This window comes from Rhinatrema bivittatum, chromosome 1 (genome assembly GCF_901001135.1).
Source record: "Rhinatrema bivittatum chromosome 1, aRhiBiv1.1, whole genome shotgun sequence".
In the NCBI taxonomy this organism is placed as follows: Eukaryota; Metazoa; Chordata; class Amphibia; order Gymnophiona; family Rhinatrematidae; genus Rhinatrema; species Rhinatrema bivittatum.
In genome coordinates, this window is record NC_042615.1 from 406,770,347 (window position 1) to 406,795,096 (window position 24,750).

Below are 24,750 nucleotides of genomic sequence, written 5' to 3' on the forward strand. Positions count from 1 at the left end.
CAAGCAATGTAAGAAGCAAAAGCTGGGCCCAAAAACTTAACCCAAGTGTTCCATACAGCTGTGTATAGCACTGCCATTTTCATTCTTTCAAGGTAAAAAGGATACTTGACTAATGCAGCATGCTTGTCATATTTTTTTGCTTCTATCTTGTTAGAAATCATGTTTATTTTTTCATGCAGTAGATACATATTATCCTATGAGAGTTTTCATAAAAGCACTAGGTTGAAGAATGCCAAATAAATACACAAAAATAAATTCACCATGACTATCACATTTAATTATTTTTATTTCTAACATATAGAAACGTACATGCTTTCTATAGCTTTATTATTTGATAACAATGTACATAACAGAAATACCTAATTTTAAGATTATTAGTTTATTATTATAGCATTATCATATTGGCATATGCATTTTGTTATGTGAAAATTAAATTTAAAAATGACTTTCAGCTCTTCTTGAAATTCTGCTGGATTCTGCATTCTACTTATTCATTCAGTTGGCAGAGCAAAGCAGATCCTTTGGATATCCAATAATCACTAGGTTTGTTTGAAGGCAATAAGACTGTTACCACAAAATTTGTAGAATGACCTGACAACAAAGAAGGAGAAAAACATAGATTATAAAAATGTAAAAAAATATTATAAAATAACCACTGTCAAAATCACTTTCAGTTACATAAATGCTTGCCATTTAATTTCAAACGATAACACAGTGGTATCTATTTAAAAAATTGACAATTTCTCCTTTAAGGTATGTAAGCAATAATGAGCCTTCCTGCATGACTGCAAGCTCATTTTTAAAGAGAAACTCCTTGCAAAATTTTCCTTTGAAAATTCTGCTAGCGCATATAACACAGGCACATAGTATATGTGAAGATTTCCACATATACTTTAAAATTCCCCTGATCTAACTATGCACACTTGTGGTTAATGTAAGCATGCTCTAAGCAGTACGTGAACTTTTACCTGCACTAGGGGAGGCAATGATCGGAACAGGTGAGGCCCTTTCTTGGCCACTACAGGTAAACTAGGCTTGGTAAAAGGAGCTGAGAATTCAGAGGTAGTATATACTGTAACTGAGTGGCAGGGTAATTCTTCCCTCCCCCCGAGTGGATGGGACAAATTGTAAGTATAAAAGATGCCTCCCTGAGACACAAGAAGGAATTTAGAAGGCGTGCTTGAGGACTGAGCTAACAAGCTGAAACTAGTATTCCCATGAGCACTGCTGGGAAGTCTGTATAAGAGGAGTTTTGAGGAGTTTCTGAGTTGAAATATCTAAGTGTTATGCGAAGCAACCAGAAGACAGGTTTCTGACCTGGGCTGCCAGGAGTGTGTCTAGGAAGGATTAAGAAGACAGGAGTGAAGAAGGACATTATATCCACCATCGGAAAGAAGGAGATTTGATTTGGTCAACTCATTGAAGTGTGACTATTTGGAAACATTTCAAGAGAGTATATTTTTGTCTGATCCTTTCTAGATTAACAATAGAGTGCAAGACAGAGGGGGCATAGAGTTATTCTGAAACTAACAAACTAAGGGGGTAATTTTCAAAAGGAGTTACATGCGTAAATGTAGCTACTATTGTAGCAATTTTCAAAAGCCATTTACTCAAGTAAAGTGCACTTATGTGAGTAAATCCTATAGACAAGTCAATGGCATATATTGTAGCAATTTTCAAAAACCCACATACTCAAGTAAAGTGAATTTACTCCAGTAAACCTGCTTTTTACTCGAGTAAATGCTTTTTAAAATCAGGCCCTAACTGCATAAGAACTGTGCATTGTGAAAGGATTTTAAAGATTTTTTGAGATCGAAAACTGAGTTGTTTTTTTTTTCCTTGAGTTTTGAATGGTTTGGACCTGTTTTTTTAATGCTGAACTTTCCAATTTGACTGCAAGTAAACTTTTTCATGTTTGGGCCACATTTATGTGGACTGTGTTTATTTTTTAGCTAACCTCTTCTCAGTGGTCTTGCAGATGTTTCTTATCCCATTCTATAGGACTCAGAAACTTTTCTCCCACCCTGGCTGAGCAAATCTAGTACTCTCTAAGGATGGGAAGGGGACTGCACCCCTCTGACAAGAGAGGTGGTATGATTACACATTGGTGCTTACAAGTGCCCATGGTTCAAAGAGGTTACATGTTGTCTTTTTAAAATGCCAATTTTTTTTGCTGGCAGGCTGGAATGAGCACCATATGACCGAGGTTTCCCTGTGTCTGACATCATGCCCTATCTGAGGCTTTGGAGCAAATCAGGAGAGGACCAGCACCAGACATGGAACCATCTTTGAGTAGATTTGGAGATAGCAGAGTGTGGTTGGTGCATCAGGAAGAGAACTTCTAAAATCCTTCTGTTGTTCAGTGATAGATCAGCTCTGTGTGAGAATGATATACTAGCTACCGGATCACCTGTGGCTTTTCATTGATGGAGGAGTGAATATTGGGTGAGCCAAGTTCCACTGGGTTTAAGACCTGTGACTGGTGTGCTTACTGCTTGGAGATTACCATTGTATGAGCTTGAGACTTGACCATAAACAGTATTGTGCCCCCCCTCCCCCCCCCCATTGTATTCAGGGAGGAATCTGAAATGAGAGTGGTGCTACCAGAGGAAACTGGTACAACACCAGATAAAGGAAGAGATGTAGCGGTGGAGAATGCACGGTTCCCCCTCCTCCCAAATCACCTATCTTTTTGGAGGGAAGAAATGGACCAATAGAGGCCTCATGACAACTTGCTGGAATGCACAGCAGCAGCAGCAGCAACGTGGGGACCAAGGGCACCAGGGTGAGTACCTGGGATACAAATACCAATTCCTCAGAAGCAAATGTTGTGGTCCTCATTGAGGAAGAATGGAGATGAAGTGAGGAGGAGCCTAGTACTAGTGACTATCCTGAGGGGCCAGGGAAAAATCCAGGCCTATCTAGAAACCCCAAATTAGGAGGGGACCTAAGAGAAGTCACTCATGAGTGGAAGGGGGGGGGGGGGGGCAAAGGCAGCTAGTACAACATCTCCACAAGGAGGTTTTGGGTCCAGCTCCTCTCCCTCACCTGAGTTACCATACCATCCACACTTGGCTGTGTGAGGAGAACGTGTCATGGGCCAAGCATGTGGAATCCTGGCAGGCCCAGAGTTAGGAGGGCATGGAGGTGGTATTGATAATCAATGGGTTTATCTAGTAATTGATGATAAATCTCACATGCTGGACTTTGTAGTTTTGGCCATAGAGTCCCTGATCAGAGTCTACTAGCTATGTGGTTTCTCCATGCTGGTCTGTGTGTCCAGCTCTGAATTAGAGATTCCTCCATGTGGAAAAGAAGGATGTTGGATCATTGAAGGAACTGATGGTGAGGGAGAGACAGATCTGGCCTCTGTCACTACTGAAAGACCCTTGATTTTTCTGGGATATCCAGGAAGGAAAAAGCTACCTATCTGGTCCAGGGAAGAGGGGTTCATGAGGCAAACGGTATATGAATTTATTTATTTATTTGTTGGTTTTTATATACCGTTGTTTGGAGCAAGCCTTCACAATGGTTTACAGACTTAACTTATTACATAAAACAGAGCAAAAATTGATTACATTATAACAGGCAAATTTGGTGGGTGGGGAGAGTAGTTATCATAACTATTAACTGGTATTAATTGTGGGATTATCTCTACCTATTCATGCCATTACCTGTGATATGTGTAATAGAACTGCAAAGAGAGAAGTGGGTGAACCACAAGATCTACAACATGATGAAAAATGATGTGGCCTACACACATTTCCACAGGAATCATCTATAAGTGACATCCACTATAAACAAATAATATGCACAGTAGCCAATGGGTTGCTGCATAAGAAAACATGATATTGATACTGATAAAAGGCCCAAGAGATATTGAAAAACAAGAATCCATCCTAGTGCAAATAATGTTTGGGTACTAGATTTGGTTTGGTATTCAACTTAAATTAAGCAAGCCATGCTGGCAAAAAGAGACTGGTGATTTGGATTTGCCTGTTACAAAATGGCAATGATTGCAGATTTTAATGACAAAGGGACATTTCTCTGTTGTTGGTTTGTTGTTTTGTTAGTGTTTATTTTCAGATGATAAGGTAACCAGAATCTAGATTTGAACCCGTTTGTAATGATTGTTGGACTTCCCTGAAGATGAGCCAGAAGATCAGAAGTTCTTCAAGGAAATGGACTTTATTTTATTTTTTTAGTATGTCTAAGATGAGTTGAAAATTCTTTTAGGCAATCTAGAATGTGATTTTCTTCTGTTTACTGTGATACACTAACATGTGCAGAAAATGTGAAGGAAAAAATGTATTAAATTTGAAAAAAGTACATAAAAACCATCATATTTTATTATTGCAATGTGCACTCTCTTAGTATGGAGTGCAATAACTTTTTCACAGAGAGAGAGAGCAAAAGAAAGAGAGAACCTAGCTTAAGGCTGGCCTAGCTAGTAACTCAAGTTGAGGTTTAGATAGTAGGGATGTGCATTTGTTTTCAACGCATTGGCAATCAGCAACGCACCAGTCCCCCATTCGTTGTATTCGTGGGTTCGTGAAATGCGTCGCGATCCCCCACGAATACAACATATCATATTAGTTTCATTCTTTTGGCTTGCAGTGATTGCTTAGTGGCTGTTTGAAAAAGGAGATAGCAAAAACCAGCCCTTTCTTGTGAGTCATAAGTGACCTCAAAGCCATAGAGTGGGACAGACAGCAACCTTTCAGAGCTAAGCATTTTTCTAATGCAGCCAATCGCCACTCTCATTCAGTGCTCTGTGACGCAATTCCAGATTACGCAGCACTATTTATACGTTAGGCACGCGGTGTGCCACGCACTTTCTTGGCGGGGATGGTCTGGGGAGGTGGTCCGGGGAGGTGGCTCAACTCAGAGCTAGTCTGAGTGTCTCAAATCGGTATTCAATTGCTAGCTACTTTGATAGAATTTTCCATTGAAAAAGATATTTGTTCAATTTTGCTGCAATGCTGCCGCCAGCTAGCCATACATTTTTTGACCGCACATTTTTTTATTGATCTGAGATGGTCTCTCCGTGTGTACCACGGAGAGACCACTGCTGCTAGCAGTGGCATTTTTCTGCTTATTTTACCCCCTGGGGTAGGTTGCAAGCAGGATTTGGGTGTTGTGGGTGGGAGATATATTCAATTGCTAGCTACTTTGATAGAATTTTCCATTGAAAATGATATTTCTTCGTTTTTGCTTCTGTGCCAAGCCAGCCATCCTTTTTATTTAACTGCAGTTTTTTTTATTGAACTTAGACTGTCTCTTTGTGCTCTTTCAAGCCAAGAAGACAGGGCACTCACTGGGCATCAGTGGGTACTGGGCAGTTTTGCAGACGCACATATATTGGGACAGCAGTGCTCTCTGAAGCCAAATCGCCAGTGGGCCTCATATGTAGTTACAAGCTTGGTGCGTGCACATACAGTGGTCCCACTTTTAGTGTACATCTAGGCACAGCTTCATGGGCCTGGGGGCAGTTTTGCAGACTCACGTATATTGGGACAGCGATGCTCTCTGAAGCCAAATCCCAAGTGGGTCTCTTTTGTAGTTGCAAACTTGGTACATCCAGGCTGTGCCTGGATGTACACTTTTAGTGTACATCCAGGCACAGCCTCGTGGGTGGGCAGTTTTGCAGACTCATGTATATTTGGACAGGGGTTCTCTCTGAAGCCCAATCCCAATTGGGCCTCTTTTGCAGTTGCAAACTTGGTGCGTGCACATACAGTGGTCCCACGTTTAGTGTACATCCAGGCACAGCCTCGTGGGCGGGCAGTTTTGCAGACTCACATATATTGGACAGGGGTTCTCTCTGAAGCCCAATCCCAAGTGGGCCTCTTTTGTAGTTACAAGGTTAGTGCATGCACATATAGTGGTCCCACTTTTAGTGTACATCCAGGCACAGCCTCGTGGGCCTGGGGGCTGTTTTGCAGACTCACGAATATTGGGACAGCGGTGCTCTCTGAAGTCAAATCCCCAGTGGGCCTCTTTTGGAAATAATTCTTTTAATTGAAATCCCTAGTGGGCAGTGACATTAAATCCATAATGTCAGGGAAAGCTAGACATGGTCGAATGATTGGGACTGGCAGAGGAGGCACTTCAAAAGGCAGTGCCAGTCCCCCATTAAAGTTAAAAAGGGACCTGTTCCAATCTAAAATCTCAGGAGGGGCAGGCAGGTACATCCGGAAAAAAGTGAAATTTAAAGATGATGCATAGCCACCACCTGTTTCTGACCCTGTAGTTTTTGAGGTGCGGGAAGGGGAGGCTGAGTCATGCCAGACAAAATAGCGACACCCACTGTTTGCTTCTGATTCCGATAAAGAATCATCTTGTGTGGGATTCTCATCATTGGAAAGGGAAGAAGTAATAGCTGAAGAAGGTTTAGGAGGATTAATTATTTCTGTCTTAGCCGCCACTTCAGTGCAGCAGGGGAGAGATGAAACTGATGATGATGAGGAGGAAGAGCAGTCAGCGCAGGCATAGAGTGTGACTGATGCCCCTTTCATTGCTTCTCAGGGTGCGTGCACTACTTCAGCTCCAGTGCCAGCATCCATCCCAAAGGCTATAGAGAAGGGATCATGAAAGGAATCTGCGATCTGGAGCCATTTTAACGTGATGGAGGACCCACATTTTGCTCAGTGTAATTACTATGCCAGGGCTATTAGCAGAGGCAAGCAAATAGGACATCTATCTAATTTTGGCAACAACAGTACTGCTATCTGGGGATGGTGGCAGTACCAGTCAGGTGACCCCTTTTTCCTGGCAGTGTAAAGTGGTTGAAATGGAGCAGAGTCACCCCACACCCCACACCCACACCCTCAGCCCCTTCTAGCAGTCAGGTGGCAGGCCAGCAGCCCCTGCCATATGGGAGAAGCGACAACCCACCATGGAGGAAATGGGGTGGTGTGCGGTAATGCAGCCTCAAAATTTGTAACCAGGAGCACTGGGGAAATGATTGCCCTTGATGACCAGCCCTTGCAGATAGTGAAGAATGTAGGTTTCAAGCATTTGCTGAAGGTCTTATTTCCAAATTACAAAGCCCCCTCCAGAACCACATTTAGCAGAATGGTCATCCCCAGCCTGTACAACCAGTGTCGCAGTCACATCCAAGCGCTGCTAAGGCAGAGGGAAGTGTGCATTTCACCTGCGATATCTGGACCACCATGAATGCTGCACACTCTTACTCCCTGACAGCACACTGGCGGGACATGGCTGAGGCAGGGGCAGGCAGCAGCTCTATAAGTGAACAAGTATCAAGGTGGAGGTGGGCTTTACTGCACACCCATCTGACGGACGAGGCCCATACCTCAGCATGCATCAGACAGAAGCTGGTGGGCTGGCAGCTACACCAGTGAGCCAGGAATCCTCAGGCAGGGTTCTTTGTCACAGATAATGGTAGCAAACATGGTAAAGGCAATAACCGACGGGCGCTTTCAGAGCATCCGATGTTTTGCACACACTCTGCACCTAAGAACATAAGAACTTGCCATGCTGGGTCAGACCAAGCCCAGCATCCTGTTTCCAATAGAGGCCAAAACCAGGCCAAAGGAACCTGGCAATTACCCAAACACTAAGAAGAACCCATGCTACTGATGCAATTAATAGCAGTGGCTATTCCCTATGTATAATTGATTAATAGCCATTAATGGACTTCTCCTCCAAGAACTTATCCAAACCTTTTTTGAACCCAGCTACACTAACTGCACTAACTACCTCTTCTGGCAACAAATTCCAGAGCTTTATTGTGCGTTGAGTGAAAAAGAATTTTCTTCGATTAGTCTTAATTGTGCTACTTGCTAACTTCATGCCCCCTAGTCCTTCTATTATTCAAAAATGAAAATAACCAAGTCACATCTACTCGTTCAAGACCTCTCATGATCTTAAAGACTTCTATCATATCCCCCCTCAGCCATCTCTTCTCCAAGCTGAACAGCCCTAACATCTTCAGCCTTTCCTCATAGGAAAGCTGTTCCATCCCCTTTATCATTTTGGTTGCCCTTCTCTGTACCTTCTCCATCGCAACTATATATTTTTGAGATGCGGCGACCAGAATTGTACAAAGTATTCAAGGTGTGGTCTCACCATGGAGCGATACAGAGGCATTATGACATTTTCCGTTCTATTAACCATTCCCTTCTTAATAATTCCTAACATTCTATTTGCTTTTTTGACTGCTGCAGCACACTGAGCCGACGATTTTAAAGTATTATCCACTATGTTGCATAGATCTTTTTCCTGGGTGGTAGCTCGTAATATGGAACCTAACATCATGTTATTTTTCCCTATATGCAACACCTTGCACTTGTCCACATTAAATTTCATCTGCCATTTGGATGCCCAATCTTCAAGTCTTGCAAGGTCCTCCTGTAATGTATCAAAGTCTGCTTGTGATTTATCTACTCTGAATAATTTTGTATCATCTGCAAATCTGATAACCTCACTCGTCGTATTCCTTTCCAGATCATTTATATATATATTGAAAAGCACCGGTCCAAGTACAGATCCCTGAGGCACTCCACTGTTTACCCTTTTCCACTGAGAAAATTGACCATTTAATCCTACTCTCTGTTTTCTGTCTTTTAACCAGCTTGTAATCCATGAAAGGACATCGCCTCCTATCCCATGACTTTTTAGTTTTCGTAGAAGCCTCTCATGAGGGACTTTGTCAAACGCCTTCTGAAAATCCAAATACACTACATCTACCAGTTCACTTTTATCCACATGTTTATTAACCCCTTCAAAAAAATGAAGCAGATTTGTTAGGCAAGACTTCCCTTGGGTAAATCCATGTTGACTATACTCCATTAAATCATGTCTTTCTATATGCTCTACGATTTTGATCTTGAGAATAGTTTCCACTATTTTTCCTGGCACTGAAGTCAGGCTCACTGATCTATAGTTACCCGGATCGCCCCTGGAGCCTTTTTAAAATATTGGGGTTACATTGGCCACCCTTCAGTCTTCAGGTACAATGGATGATTTTAATGATAGGTTACAAATTTTAACTAATAGATCAGAAATTTCATTTTTGAGTTCCTTCAGAACCCTAGGATGCATACCATCCGGTCCAGATGATTTGCTACTCTTTAGTTTGTCAATCTGGCCTACTACATCTTCCAGGTTCACAGTGATTTTGCTCAGTTCATCTGACTCATCACGCCTGAAAACCATCTCCGAAACTGGTATCTCCCCAACATCCTCATTAGTAAACACGGAGGCAAAGAATTCATTTAGTCTTTCTGCAATGGCCTTCCCTAAGAGCCCCTTTCATCTAATGGTCTAACAGACTCCTTCACAGGTTTCTTGCTTTGGATATATTTTAAAAAGTTTTTATTATGAGTTTTTGCCTCTATGGCCAATTTCATTTCAAATTCTCTCTTTGCCTGTCTTATCAATGTTTTACACTTCACTACACTGATAGGGAAGTCAGCTCTGGGGTTGGAATCCAATCTCCAAGTGAAGGAAAACCTGCATATGTTAATACACAAGTGCAGGAACATAGCAGTGCACTTCCACAGAAGTGTGAAGAGGGAACAGGTTCTCCGACAAAAGCAGACTGATTTGGACATGCCTCACAAGCGTCTCATTCAAGACATTGGCACCCGGTGGAATTCCACCTTTATGATGCTGCAGAGGTTAGTGGAGCTGCAGACACCCCTTCGTGAACTTTCTGCGTCAATGGACATAGGTGTGCAGAATCCTCTAGGGCATCATGATTGGTTAGTCAAGAGTCAGCTGGTAAACATAAGAACATAAGAAAATGCCATACTGGGTCAAACCAAGGGTCCATCAAGCCCAGCATCCTGTTTCCAACAGTGGCCAATCCAGGCCATAAGAACCTGGCAAGTGCCCAAAAACTAAGTCTATTCCATGTAACCATTGCTAATGGCAGTGGCTATTCTCTAAGTGAACTTAATAGCAGGTAATGGACTTCTCCTCCAAGAACTTATCCAATCCTTTTTTAAACACAGCTATACTAACTGCACGAACCACATTCTCTGGCAACAAATTCCAGAGTTTAATTGTGCGTTGAGTGAAAAAGAACTTTCTCCGATTAGTTTTAAATGTGCCCCATGCTAACTTCATGGAGTGCCCCCTAGTCTTTCTACTATCCGAAAGAGTAAATAACCGATTCACATCTACCCGTTCTAGACCTCTCATGATTTTAAACACCTCTATCATATCCCCCCTCAGTCGTCTCTTCTCCAAGCTGAAAAGTCCTAACCTCTTTAGTCTTTCCTCATAGGGGAGTTGTTCCATTCCCTTTATCATTTTGGTAGCCCTTCTCTGTACCTTCTCCATCGCAATTATATCTTTTTTGAGATGCGGCGACCAGAATTGTACACAGTATTCAAGGTGCGGTCTCACCATGGAGCGATACAGAGGCATTATGACATTTTCCGTTTTATTCATCATTCCTTTTCTAATAATTCCCAACATTCTGTTTGCTTTTTTGACTGCCGCAGCACACTGCACCGACGATTTCAATGTGTTATCCACTATGACACCTAGATCTCTTTCTTGGGTTGTAGCACCTAATATGGAACCCAACATTGTGTAATTATAGCATGGGTTATTTTTCCCTATAGGCATCACCTTGCACTTATCCACATTAAATTTCATCTGCCATTTGGATGCCCAATTTTCCAGTCTCACAAGGTCTTCCTGCAATTTATCACAATCTGCTTGTGATTTAACTACTCTGAACAATTTTGTGTCATCTGCAAATTTGATTATCTCACTCGTCGTATTTCTTTCCAGATCATTTATAAATATATTGAACAGTAAGGGTCCCAATACAGATCCCTGTACAGTCCTTCAAGGATGCCACAGAGGAGCTGAGTTCCAGAAGTGCCACCTTGGCTGACATCATCCCTATAGTTAATTTTCTGGAGGAAAATTTGGAGGACTTTAAACAGGAAGAGGGAATGACAGCTGAGGTACTGCATTGTCTGGACATTTTGCAGAAGCAGGTGCAAGAGAGATTAAGGCCTTTAACTACAATTGTCTCTCATTTGTGAAAGAACTGCTGTTAGCAAAAGTCCATGATCAGGACTGTCATAGGCAGAGACAGATTAGGTTGAAGCAGAGGAAGAAACAGTGGCGGGCACTTCAGAGAGTTTGTTAGCCCAATCAGGAGCAGCACCCTGTCAGCGACAGCTACTACCTCCTCCTCCTCCACTTCAGTATGCCAAAAGCATATTGCCCAGAAAGAATCATCTGTTCTGCTACAGGCTAGAGAGAAAGCAGCTGGCATGAGTGACTCTCACCCCACCCAAGCAAAGGAGACACCAGCACAACTGTCGTGACACAGTATCTCTCAGAGCCCACAGAGGACATGCAGACAGATCCGTTGGCATATTGGGCACACAAGTCCACTGTCTGTACACACCTAGCCAAAGTGGCTCAGCAATATCTGTCATGTCCACCAACCAGTGTGCCCAGTGAACGTGTATTTTCAATGACAGGGGATATCATGAGCCCTCACTGCTCAAGGCTGGCACCAGAGTTGATGGAAATGCTAGTGTTTTTGAAAATAAATCTGCCTTTTGCTTGGGTTTCCAAATTTTCCCTGTGAATGGCAAGATGAATAAAAGCAATTGAAAGCCTTGCAGCAGCTCCAACTGCCTCCTATGCTTCAGATAATATCAGCACATGTACTTGACCTGAAACGCTATGCCTGTCCATCCACTGTCCAGGCCGTACACTGTCCAGGCGGTACGTCCCTACAAGGTTCAACATGGGTCAACAGGTATTAAGAGATAGGAAAGGGCTCCTGGACGGACAGGCACAGCATTAGAGGTCAAGCCCTCGTAGGGACATAAGGCCTGGCACAGCATTCGAGGTCAAACTCTTGTAGAGAAGTAAGGCCTGGACAGCAGGCAAAGCATTAGAGGTCAAACCTTTGTAGAGACATAAAGCCTGGACAGACAGACTCAGTACTAGATGTCAAGCCCTTGTAAGGACATAAGGCCTGGATGGACAGGCACAGCATTCATGGTCAAAACTTTGTAGAGATGTAATGCCTGGACGGACAGGCACAGCATTAGAGGTCAAGCCCTGGACAGACAGGCACAGCATAAGATGACAGACGTCAAGCCTTCATAGGGATGTAAAGCCTGGATGGACAGGCAGGCACAGCATTTGAGGATAGAGGTCAAGCCCTCATAGGGACGTTAGGCCTGGACGGACAGGCAGGCACAGCATTAGAGGATAGAAGTCAAGCCCTCATAGGGACACCAGTTTTCTATAGTACTAGAAACATTACTGTTGTCACCTAAGAAAGATTTTGGGAACATGGCCCATATTATGAAGGTCATGAAAAACTATTGAGCATATGAAATATGCAAGCTCTAAACATCTTAAGTCAGCTTTTTATGTTCTTACATTCCAAATGTGGACGGACAGGCACAGCATTCGAGGTCAAGCCCTTGTAAATACCCAGAAGCTATTAACTGTACTTATGCACTTCAGGAACATGAAGAGCTCTCAGAAATAAGAAAACCGCTACTCAAGTCCAAATCTACAATATCATCCTATGTTGTCTTTGTAGTTTACACAGTGCCTCTGTAAGCTATGGAAACCAGTGGATGAACTAGAGTGCAACTACCACCAGTTTTCTATAGTACTAGAAACATTAATGTTGGCACCTAAGAAAGATTTAGGGAAAATGACCCATATTATAAAGGTCAAGAAAATCATTGAGCATATGAACTATGCAAGCTCCAAACATCTGAAGTCAGCTTTTTATGTTCTTACATTCCCTATGTTGTAAAACAGGAAAAGAATATTCTGGAAAGAAGTGATAAACAAATACATGAAACTTAAATTAGAAATACTAGAACTAAACTCAGACAGTCACAGTGTTTGAGGTCATGCCCTTGTAGGGACATATGGCCTACAAGGGCATATGTCCCCACATCGTTTGAGGTCCCTACAGGACAGGCACAGCGTTTGAGGTCAGGCCCTTGTAGGGTGCCTTGTAGACCCTTGTAGGGTGCCTTGTTCACATGGCACCCTGCTCCACATCGCCACACTTTGAAGGCTCATGCTCCACTCTAGGGGCCAACCCATTCCGGGGAGCCCTTTCCTGCTCAAAGGAAAGGAAACTCTCCCCGGGTGTAGACCCATGTTGAACCCATGTAGTAACTGTTGACCCATGTTGAACCGCTGTTCACATGGCACTCTCCTCCACCTTGAAAATTCTCGTTTGTATATCTGCTAACTCCACCAGATTTTAAAAGACCAGCGAGAGCTCACTAGATGCCAATGTAAAATCCCACTCTAGGGGCGAACCCATTCTAGGGAGCCCTTTTCTGCGCAAAGGAAAGGGAACTCTCCCTGGGGCTAACCTATCTTGCCCCTATCAAAACCACAGGGACCTGACTACGACCGCTCTGTCAGCCTGTCTTGCCCCTATCAAAACAGCAGGGACCAGACTACCTCTGTTCTGCCAGCCTGTCTTGCCCCTATCAGCTTTCTGCCACTCTGCCTGCTGCCATACACCAGATGACTCACTCAACTCCTTGTGTTCTTGCCACTGGTTCCTCAGTGTGTTGGTGCTAGTCTTTCTGCTTGCTATGTTCCCCCTTCATTGTGCTGTAGGATGTTGGTGCCACTTTGTCTGTTGTGCTGCCTTCGAGGGTTCATGCATTTGTTATCGGTGCTCTCTTTTGAAGCTGTGGTGTGTTTTTGACACTCTCGATGCTGCTTTGCACCTCTGTTAAAGCACTCTTGCCACTCCTGGTACCTCTTTGCCCCTTTAAGGTGCCTTAGGCTATTCGTGCCACTTTGCCACAGTCTAAGTACTTTGGAGCTCTTTTCTCGTTCTGATGATTGCTCCCCAGATACTTCCCCCATTGACTTTAATGGGAAATCGGAAAACGAATAAAACTAATCAACAAATTGGTTTTGCCCCCTATGGAATGAATGCAACGAATTTGGGTCCCGGCGAAATGAATACCGAATCGAAATGAATTTTTTCCTTCTGCACATTCCTATTAGGTAGTGGTGTAGGAGTTAGGGGCCTCTTTGACATGCACAGTGAGATGTACAAACAGAATAGTACACTCTTGTGAAGATTTTATGAGAGAGAGGAGCATATGTGTGGGTGTGTATTGTCTGAGAGAGGGAGCATCTATGTGGTGGTGTGTGTAAGAGGGAGCATGTGTATGTGAACGGAGAAAGTTTGAGGTGATTTTTAAAAGACAGGCACAACAAAATCAGTAGATGTGTGCACATGTAGGACATGTGCATGTCCACCCAATTTTAAGTCAGTAGGAGAACATCACCCTGGTGCAGCAGGAAGTGATCCTGTAGCAAGGACCTGCTCTCCAGGTGAGTATTGTCCTCTCGCACTGAGGACAAGTCTCCCAGGGCTACCGCCCAGGATGGAAGGGTTAGGCCGGCCATCATAGTTGGTGATTCGATTATTAGAAATGCAGATAGCAGGGTGGCTGGTGGACGTGAGGACTGCCTGGTAACTTGCCTGCCTGGTGCAAAGGTGGCAGACCTCACGCATCACCTAGATAGGATTATAGACAGTGCTGGGGAGGAGTCGGCTGTCATGGTACATGTGGGCACCAACAACATAGGAAAATGTGGGAGAGAGGTTCTGGAAGCCAAATTTAGGATTTTAGGTAGAAAGCTGAAATCCAGAACCTCCAGGGTGGCATTCTCTGAAATGCTTCCTGTTCCACGTACAGGTCCCCAGAGGCAGGCAGAGCTCCAGAGTTTCAATGCATGGATGAGACAATGGTGCAGGGAAGAGGGATTCAGCTTTGTAAGGAACTGGGGAAATGTTTGGGAAAAGGGGAAACTTTTCCGAAAGGATGGGCTCCACCTTAACCAGAGTGGAACCAAGCTGCTGGCACTAACTTTCAAAAAGGAGATAGAGCAGCTTTTAAACTAGAACAAGGGGGAAAGTAGACAGTCACTCAGCAGTGCATGGTTCGGAGAAATGTATCCTTGAAGGATACTAATGAAACAGGAGAGTTAGGGCATCCCAACAGATAGGTTCCATTAAAAGCAAACATAGTCCATGTGCCTATATGTAAAAAATCACCGAAGCTAATGATTTCTGAATTATCCCTAACAACTGTAAAGTAGGTTGTTAATACAAACAAAAAAACACACTTTGAAATGTCTCTATGCCAATGCCAGAAGTCTAAGAAGTAAGATGGGAGAGTTAGAGTGTATAGCAGTAAATGATGAGATTGACATAATTGGCATCACAGATGCCTCTCTCCCACATTTTCCTATGTCGTTGGTGCCCACATGACAGCCGGCTCCTCCCCAGCACTGTCTATAATCCTATCTAGGTGATGCGTGAGGTCACCAAGGAAGGTTATCCTCCTTCCTTGGTGGAAGGAGGATAACCAATGGGACAGTGCTATATCAGGGTATAAATTATATTGCAATGATAGGGAGGATCAACTTAGTGGGGGTGTGGCACTTTATGTCCGGGAAGGTACAGAGACCAACAGGATAAAGTTCATACAAGAGACAAATACTCAGTGTTGGGTAAGAGTATAGTGATAGGAGTATACTACCCTCCACCTGGACAAAATGGTTAGACAGAAATGCTAAGAGAAATCAGGGAAGCTAACCAATTTGGCAGTGCAATAATAATGGGAGATTTCAGTTACCCCAATATTGACTGGGTAAATGTAACATCAGGACTTGCTAGGGACATAAAGTTCCTGGATGTAATAAATGACTGTTTCATGGAGCAATTGGTTCAGGAACCAAGAGAGGGAGCTATTTTAGATTTAATTCTAGTGGAATACAGGATTTGGTGAGAGGGGTAATGGTGGTGGGCCCACTTGGCAACAGTGATCATAACATGATCAAATTTAAACTAATAACTGAAAGGGGGACAATAAGTAAATCTGCAGATGATACAAAATTATTTAGAGTAGTTAAATCACAAGCGGATTGTGATACATTACAGGAGGACCTTGCAAGACTGGAAGATTGGGCAACCAAATGGTAGATGAAATTTAATGTGGACAAGTGCAAGGTATTGCATATAGCGAAAAATAACCCTTGCTGTAGTTACATGATGTTAGGTTCCATATTAGGAGCTACCACCCAGGAAAAAGATCTAGGCATCATAATGGATAATACTTTAAAATCGTCGGCTCAGTGTGCTGCAGCAGTCAAAAAAGCAAACAATGTTAGAAATTATTAGGAAGTGAATGGTTAATAAAATGGAAAATGTCATAATGCCTCTATATCGCTCCATGATGAGACCACACCTTGAATCCTGTGTACAATTCTGGTCGCCGCATCTCAAAAAAGATATAGTTGTGATGGAGAAGGTACAGAGAAAGGCAACCAAAATGATAAAGGGGATGGAACAGCTCCCCTATGAGGAGAGGCTGAAGAAATTAGGGCTGTTCAGCTTGGAGAAGAGACGGCTGAGGGGAGATATGATTGAGGTCTTTAAGGTCATGAGAGGTCTTGAACGAGTAGATGTGAATCAGTTATTTACCCTTTCGAATAATATCTTTTAAAATCTGGGGTCGGTGCGACATGTTGCACAGCCTGTGCCGATGTTGCACAGGCTGTGCAACATCGGCAGCCTGTGCGTGCCGAGCCGCGCAGCCTGCCTCCGTTCCCTCCCCCCACCTTCCCCTACCTAACCCGCCCTAACTATTTCCCCCCCTATATTTATTCTAAAAGTTTCGCCTGCCCAAGGCAGGCGTAACTTGCGCACACCAGGCCAGCATGTTCCGGTCCGGGTGCTGGTCCGGAGACCACGGCCACGCCTCCGGGCCGGAACCACGCCCACGGCCACACCCCGGAATGCTCCCGATGACGCGCCGGTCGCAACACGCCCCTCCCAGGAAAGCCCAGGGACTTGCGCGCATCCCGGGGCTTGCCTGCGTTGCCGAGCCTATTCAACATAGGCTCGGCGCGTGCAGGGGGAACTTTGGGCAGGTTTTCAGGGGGTACACGCGTATCTTACGCGCGTACACCTTTGAAAATCTGCCCCTTAGAGAATAGCCACTGCTATTAATTGCATCAGTAGCATGGGATCTTCTTAGTGTTTGGGTACTTGCCAGGTTCTTATGGCCTGGTTTGGCCTCTGTTGGAAACAGGATGCTGGGCTTGATGGACCCTTGGTCTGACCAAGTATGGCAATTTCTTATGTAGCTCAAAAAGGAAACTGAAAAAATGTGGAAAATAGAAAAAAACTGAAAGGTGCAGCTGCAAAGGTTAAAAGTGTTCAACAGGCATGGACATTGTTTAAAAATACAATCTTAGAGGCGCAGTCCATATGTATTCCACACATTAAGAAAGGTGGAAGGAAGGCAAAACGATTGCCGTCATGGTTAAAAGGTGAGGTGAAAGAGGCTATTTTAGCCAAAAAAAACATCCTTCAAAAATTGGAAGAAGGATCCATCTGAAGAAAATAGGATAAAACATAAGCATTGTCAAGTGGGCTCCAGTGGAGGAAGAACATCAACTACTTCTTTGGAAAATATATCCCTGAAGGGGGTGTACTGGAGCAGCAACCCCGGTACTGCTGGGGTCGTAGGCATGCCTATAACAGGCGATATCTCCTTAAGGCATCTCCCATGACATTCTGGACCCCAGTGGGAGAAATCCAGAGATGCCCAGTCGAATTGGGGTTGGTGTACTTGCAACCAAGGTAACCCCAGGACGATAGCTTGCACAGCCTTTTCCCGTACAAAGAAGGAAAGCGACTCCCTGTGGAGAACTCTAGTGCGGAGAGTAACTGATTCGGTTTGGCAAGTCACGTCTCCCGGTAAGGGCTCTCCATGAATGGAGGATAACCGTAATGGATCTTTCAACTTGATGAGGGGGATCCTCAAATATTCCACTAGTCGTCTGAGAATAAAGTTGCCTCCTGCCCCTGAGTCCACCAGGGCAGGAGTCTGAACCGTGACTGGTCCGTAGGTCAAGGAGACTGGGAGAGAGAGCGTACGAGAAGGCGCAGTGAGGCCTAAGAATAGTCCTTCTGCAGGACTTTTGCCCGTCCGTCCTTTAGGACGAATGGAGCATGTAGAGACATCATGGCCGGCCTGATCACAGTACGTGCATAGGTCGCGCTTCTTCCGGAATCTTCTCTCCTTGGAGGTCAAGCGTTCATGACCAGGTTGCATCGGTTCATCTGTATCAGCAGCAGAAGTTACCAGAACCATCTGAGATGCATTGATAGCACTGGCCTGTTTCAACCCTGGTAACATCTTAGGCCGGAGTTCCTTCACCTTGATGATCAATCCGAGTGGCCAAGGCTATTAATTCGTCCAGCGAGTCAGGTGTCTGGCGAGCGGCCAGCTCGTCCTTCGAACGGGTATCCAGGCCTCTGCAGAAGAGTGTCTTGAGACATTTGGGGTCCCAGCGGAGTTCTGCCGCAAGAGCTTTGAATTCTATGGCAAATTCAGCCAATGATCTGCTGCCTTGCTTCAAGTCCACTAAAGCAGAACCGGCAACAGAGGTTCGCGCAGAGTCATCAAAAACGGATTTAAACAAGTCCATAAATCCTTCTATGTCCTGCAAAATGGGGTCCTTGCATTCCCACCAGGTGGATGCCCACGACAGAGCTGTACCATCTAAGTACGAAAGGATGTAGGTGGATGTAGATGGCTGTAAAGTAAAGTGCATGCAGCACTGGTTCAAAAAGCCCCGGGTCTTCTGGATTTCTCCGGAAAAGCAGATGGGAGCTGCCAGTGGTACAGCAGTCTTCAAAGTTACCTCCTGTAACTGACCTTCATGGTTGGAAGCTGTGCCTTGAACCTTCTGTGTATGTAACTGATGAAATGCTGCAGTAAGTTTCTCCAAGGCATCTTGCTGCTCCGAGATACGAGGGCCAGGCCCGGTATGGCCTGCAAGGCCGAGAGTTGTGCCGGATCCATGGAGATAATCGATTCCTGAAGTAAGGCCGGTCCACATAGTCAAACCGGATCCAAGGAGTTAGCCGGGTCCTGAAGTCAAGCTGGATTCATGGAGTTAGCAATCTGTCATAATCCGCTATGCTGATGGGAGGAGCAATCAGATAGGTGTAGCAATCTGATGTATTCTGTAGGCGGAGTAGCAATCTGTTGTTATAGACTGCTGGAGATAGTAGTGGCTGGATCCTTAGTCCGGTGGCAGATGACCACGCCCCTGGGGAAAGATCCTGAGAGGGACCACCAGCTAGGCTTAGAGTATGGAGACAGACACACACTAGTTCTTTTATTAAACAGGTCTTGAAACCACCAGAGGTGGCAGTAGTGAGCTGAGATGCCCAGCAGGGCTGAAGTCCCTCAGATACTGGAACAGCGATCCATGGATGGCTGATCTGTTGAGAAACTGTAGACAGTGAGTAGGCAGGATATGCAGAGTTCATGAACAGAACGTACATGACAATACTCACATATTGGTCTCAGGGAGCTGGAAAGAATAGGCCCTCGAGGAGCGAGTATCTGGTTCCAGGGAAAGCTCTGAGAGAGCGATGGTAACTCACAATGATGTAGACAGGCAGAAGAGACAATGATGTAGACAGGCAGAAGAGAATCAGCAGAGAGTCAGGAACGAGGGCCCTCGAGGAGCGAGTACCAGTTCCTGTCTGTAAACCTGAAAGGCAAAGAGAGAGCGAGGCCCCCGAGGAGCTGGCACCTCTGGTAAGACCGAGGAGGCAGAGTAGCTAGAACAAATCCTTGCTAACTCAGTTTGTTAGCGATATCAGAGACCTTTAAATATCGGAAGCGGATGATGGCATCCAGGGGGACGCCCCTGAGGTTCGTGCCCTTGCTTGTACTTCACTCGGAGTGTGCATGCACGCGCATCCTAGGCTTCAGGCAACATGGCGGATCTGCAGCGTCGAGCCGGTCTGGGGACACCGGAGAGAGACGGCAAGAAGACGCCACGGCAGCCAATCGTCCTTCAGACCTGGAGGGAGTCGCCACAGAGGTAAAGAGGGTGGAGTGAAGAAGTCGGGCAGCAACAGTTGCAACAGAACCTGATTTCAGAGCCGGGAAAAATAGTGGAAACTATTCTCAACTTTTGAATTACATCAAGGAGGGGAAAGAAACATGATCCCTATATAGGATGACCAATATGCACAGCTGAAGATTTCATAGTCTGAGAGATCAGGCTTGGCAACTCATCTCTGTAAAAGAAAAGGAGAAGAATCCCATATAGCACCAAATCTGGGGGTATCTCCCCTTCCTCAATAGGGGAGCCACCACAATCATCATAAGTGTCATCATGAACCATATCCATTCGAACATTTTCAGGACAGCATTTGCCCATGGTGCGCGAATCTAAAGGAGCAGGCATCGCTGACTCAGACGGACGCTCCTGTAGAAAAGTCTGTAGTCCCCGGAAGAATTCCAGCCAGGAAAAGGAAGATGGCTCCATACCGGGTCTCATAGGCCTGAACCTGTGTGAATGGAATTGGGTGCGGTTGATGAGAGAAATAAAAGGGGGTTCTTATCATTCAGGTTGTAGAATGCACTGAGGCAGAAGCGAGTCTCCCCTGAAGATGACTCAGCCAGTGGATAAACTGAAGGAGGGGATACTCCGGTTGTGTTACCTCTGGTCTCACTCTCTTCATCCTGCATGTCAAAATCAGTAGGGGCCAAATTCCCATGAGCATCCAGGCAGCACAGACATAGGCTTGCAGGAAGCTCCAGCTGTATCACCCTGATGTGGCATACAGCACAAATAGCTAAGAGCTTAGACTTCTGTGCCTGCCAGCACCATGGTTGGTAAGCGCCCAATACACACATACAGACAGGCGCCCAATTAAATGCACCAAATATGTCCAGAAAAAACATCCAGTAACATATGGCCCTTTAAATTACAGCCTCACCCACGAAGGGTCCGCCGCCGATCGTGCAGCATCCGGTCCCGTTTTCGCCGTCCTTCCAGCCGCTGTGCACGCCCACAGCCGACACGCCAGCGACACCCAACCAATCCGGAGAGGCCCTGAGGCCCTTTAAATTCTCCGCTCGCCGGCGCCGCGCGCCAAGCGTCACGCGTCAAAGGGGCCTGCCCCTTTGAGCGCCCCTTCGAGCGGCCCTGAGAGGCGGCACTGCTTTACGCCAATAACTGCCCTCCTCAGGTCAGCTCCCTCAGCACCTTACAAAAGTGCGAGACCCATACTCTGGACAGTCCCCTCGGCGTCGTTGCCCAGCCGTAGGCAAAGAACATAGTGGTACATTGTAGGAAGCATCTTTCCAGTATCTACCCCTCTTATCTTGGTGCTAGAGGGTTCCTACGTCATGTGCTAGCTGCCACTCTCACAGGGAGCAAACGTCTGGTGTCCTTCCACCCTGTGCTACACCGTTTGTTCATGCCCTATCCCTGCCATCTCAACTACTGTACTTGACAATTGCTATGTTCTTGATAACCACTGTACTTGATATGTTCTTGATAACCACTGTATTTGATATTTGCTGGGCATTTGATAACTACATTTACTGTATTTGATAATTACCGTGCACCTCTCTACTACTGCACCCTATCAATTGCTGTGTACCCATATATCTCCTCTTCCACGCCCTTTATACATTGAAACTCGTTCCATCAAATATTTTCATTCCCCTCTCACTCCCCCTTCTACACATTCACCATTTTCTCGCTTCTGCCTCAGTGCATTCTACAACCTGAATGATAAGAACCCCCTTTTATTTCTCTCATCAACCGCACCCAATTCCATTCACACACTACATCCTAACACCCATTCAACATGCATCAACACCAGATCACCATTCTCAAATACAACAAATGCAGGCCCAACTCTCCCCTATACCCAAGACACCACTCACATCTAAGAACCATCCTCCCTTCCATTATCTCCCCCCCTCTCACTCAAATCATTGGTCTTACCGCTCTCTCGCTTGTCCTCCTCAATGCACAGTCACTAAACAAAAAAACCCCTCTACTCAGCGACCTACTCATAGACCAAAATCCGGATATATGTGCCATAACAGAGTCCTGGCTAAAGGAATCTGATACGGTTCTCCTTAATCAGCTTCCATCCGATACATACGACATTTTTTCTATCCCCAGGCCAAAAAAGAAAGGAGGTGGTTTACTTTTAACCATTAAGAAAAAATTCAATATGATACTCCACACCATCCCTCCCCCACCCAAAATTGAAATAGGACTTTTCAAGTCCCCATCTTTACAAATCTGTCTCGTCTATGCCCCCCCCAGGAATCTTACATAGCAATCCATCAACCCTCATAGAATACATTGCTAAGAACATCTCCATCGACACCCCAGCAATCATACTAGGTGATTTCAATTTGCATGTTGATAGCTCCCCCCGGACCCCATCATGTGACGCTATACTTGACTCACTAAATGCTCTAGGATACAAACAATCCATTGATTTCCCTTCTCACAAGACAGGCCATACCCTCGATCTCCTCTTCACTAATGCCCTCATTCAAACTGACCCTCCTTCCCACACACCCATCCCCTGGTCAGATCATCACCTCATCAATGCATCTCTCTCCATCAAGATACCCACATGCCACGATAACATAAATAAAACTATCCACTACAGAAAAAATTGTACCAGAGATGACCTTATCTCAGCGGTTTCAAACAATCTTGATCACTTAGACCTCTCCAATGCAGACACAGCACTTGCCTCATGGTATGACATCACAAACAATATAGCCAATTCTACGTGCCCCCTACAAGCCAAACTCATCTCCTCACAAAACAACAACAAAAAGAAACCTTGGTACTCCCACGAACTAAAAAACCTTATACAACAACTTTGAAAATCCGAAAAGATCTGGCGCAATGACCCATCACATAAACACTTGGCACAATTTAAATCCTCCCTACATCTGTATAAAGAAAAACTTAACAATACAAAACGAGATTTCTTCGCTAACAAAATACACCAATTCCAATATAATCCTAAAGTGCTATACGAGTACGTTAATTCTCTTACCAAGTCAGCAGCTTCTGACGTCCCAGATGACGTAGCCAAATCTAAAAGTGAAGAACTTGCCACATTTTTCCAAACCAAAATAGACAAGTTGATATCCAAGTTCACCAATGCATCATCCACTCCCATCCAACAATTTGAACCCGACTGCAACCAAATCAAGACTAGAAACAACACTAATATTCTGTCTTCTCTAGAATGCACCTCTACACTAGAAATAGAAATTCTTATTAAAAAAGCCAAACCCTCCACCCATCCAACTGACACAATACCCACCAAACATCTTCTCTCAATACCTAACCTTATTGCTAAACCCTTAACAAATATCATCAACCTGTCCATTAATTCTGGACAGGTACCTGTCCCCCTCAAACAGGCAATCGTCAAACCTATTCTAAAAAAACCTAAACTAGACCCCTCTGATTTAGCCAATTACCGCCCCATCTCCAATCTCCCCTTCATTTCCAAACTCCTTGAAAAAACCGTTAACAAACAACTCACTGAATACCTCGATGACAACCACATCCTTGCACCTGCTCAGTACGGTTTTCGGAAATCTCACAGCACTGAGACTCTTTTACTCTCTCTGTCAGACCATATACTCAAAGGTTTCGAGAAAGGACAATCTTATATTCTTGCCTTTCTTGATATCTCCTCTGCATTTGATACCATCAGCCATTCCATTCTCCTACAGCGATTAACTGAAATTGGCATCACAGGGGTTGCCCTCAATTGGTTCAACTCCTACCTCAGTAACAGAAATTTCAAAATTCAGCTAGGAAACCATGTTTCCAACGCCATACCCCTCAAGCAAGGTATCCCACAAGGTTCATCCCTCTCCTCAACCCTTTTCAATATCTACATCTTACCCCTCTGTTACCTCCTTTCCAGCCTCAACCTCCCTCACTATATATACGCTGACGATGTTCAGTTGCTCATCCCCATTACTGACTCTCTCTCGAAAACCATGGATATCTGGAAAGATACTCTCCAATCCATAAACAATCTCCTATCTTCCATCCACTTAGCTCTTAATACCACTAAAACTGAAATCATGCTTATCTCTCCCCAAAACCAACTGAACTCCTCCCCTCTTTCACACATCCCATTTGCTCAACAAGTCCGTGATCTGGGAATCATTCTCGATGGTCACTTCACACTGAAGAAATTCCTCAGTAATATATTAAAGGATGGATTCTTTAAACTTCACACCCTTAAGAAACTTAAACCTCTACTTCATCCCCCTGACTTCCGTACGGTCCTACAAACTATTATCTTTGCCAAAACCGACTATTGTAATTCCCTCCTCCTCGGACTACCGAACAACGCCATCCACCCCCTTCAAATACTACAAAATACAACAGCCCGGATTTTGACCAACACACATAGACACGATCACATCACACCGGTCCTAAAAGATCTACATTGGCTCCCCATAGCCTCCCGTATACAACATAAGGCTCTCTCTTTCGTTCATAAGGTCCTGTACAATCCCGAAATGAATTGGTTTAATGACACCTTCCGATTTCACCAATCTAATAAACCCACTAGACACATTCATCTCGCCACCATGACCACCACCTCGCCCAAACTCTACAAATTAACCTCCACGAGAGCCCGTGCATTATCGATTGCCGGGCCTATCCTCTGGAACACAATGCCAGTCGAACTTCGACAAGAAGAATGCTCAAAAACTTTCAAGCGAAAGCTTAAGACCTGGCTCTTCACCAAAGCATACACTTAAACTCTCCTTGCTCTCATCTATGTTCCCCCCTTCTCTGTTCCCCCCTCGACCTGGCTTTTCACTAAAA

The 24,750-nt window shown here is 44.7% G+C and overlaps 1 protein-coding gene across 1 annotated transcript in view; it reads right to left on the bottom strand.

The window, feature by feature from the left end:
- Positions 1 to 275: 275 nt before the first annotated feature.
- DNAH6 (dynein axonemal heavy chain 6) overlaps positions 276 to 24,750 on the bottom strand; it is a 3,261,518-nt gene continuing 3,237,043 nt past the window's right edge. The window contains 1 exon segment of the mRNA XM_029602297.1: positions 276 to 591. Coding sequence (XP_029458157.1) covers positions 488 to 591 — 104 coding nt within the window. The 3' untranslated portion in view covers positions 276 to 487.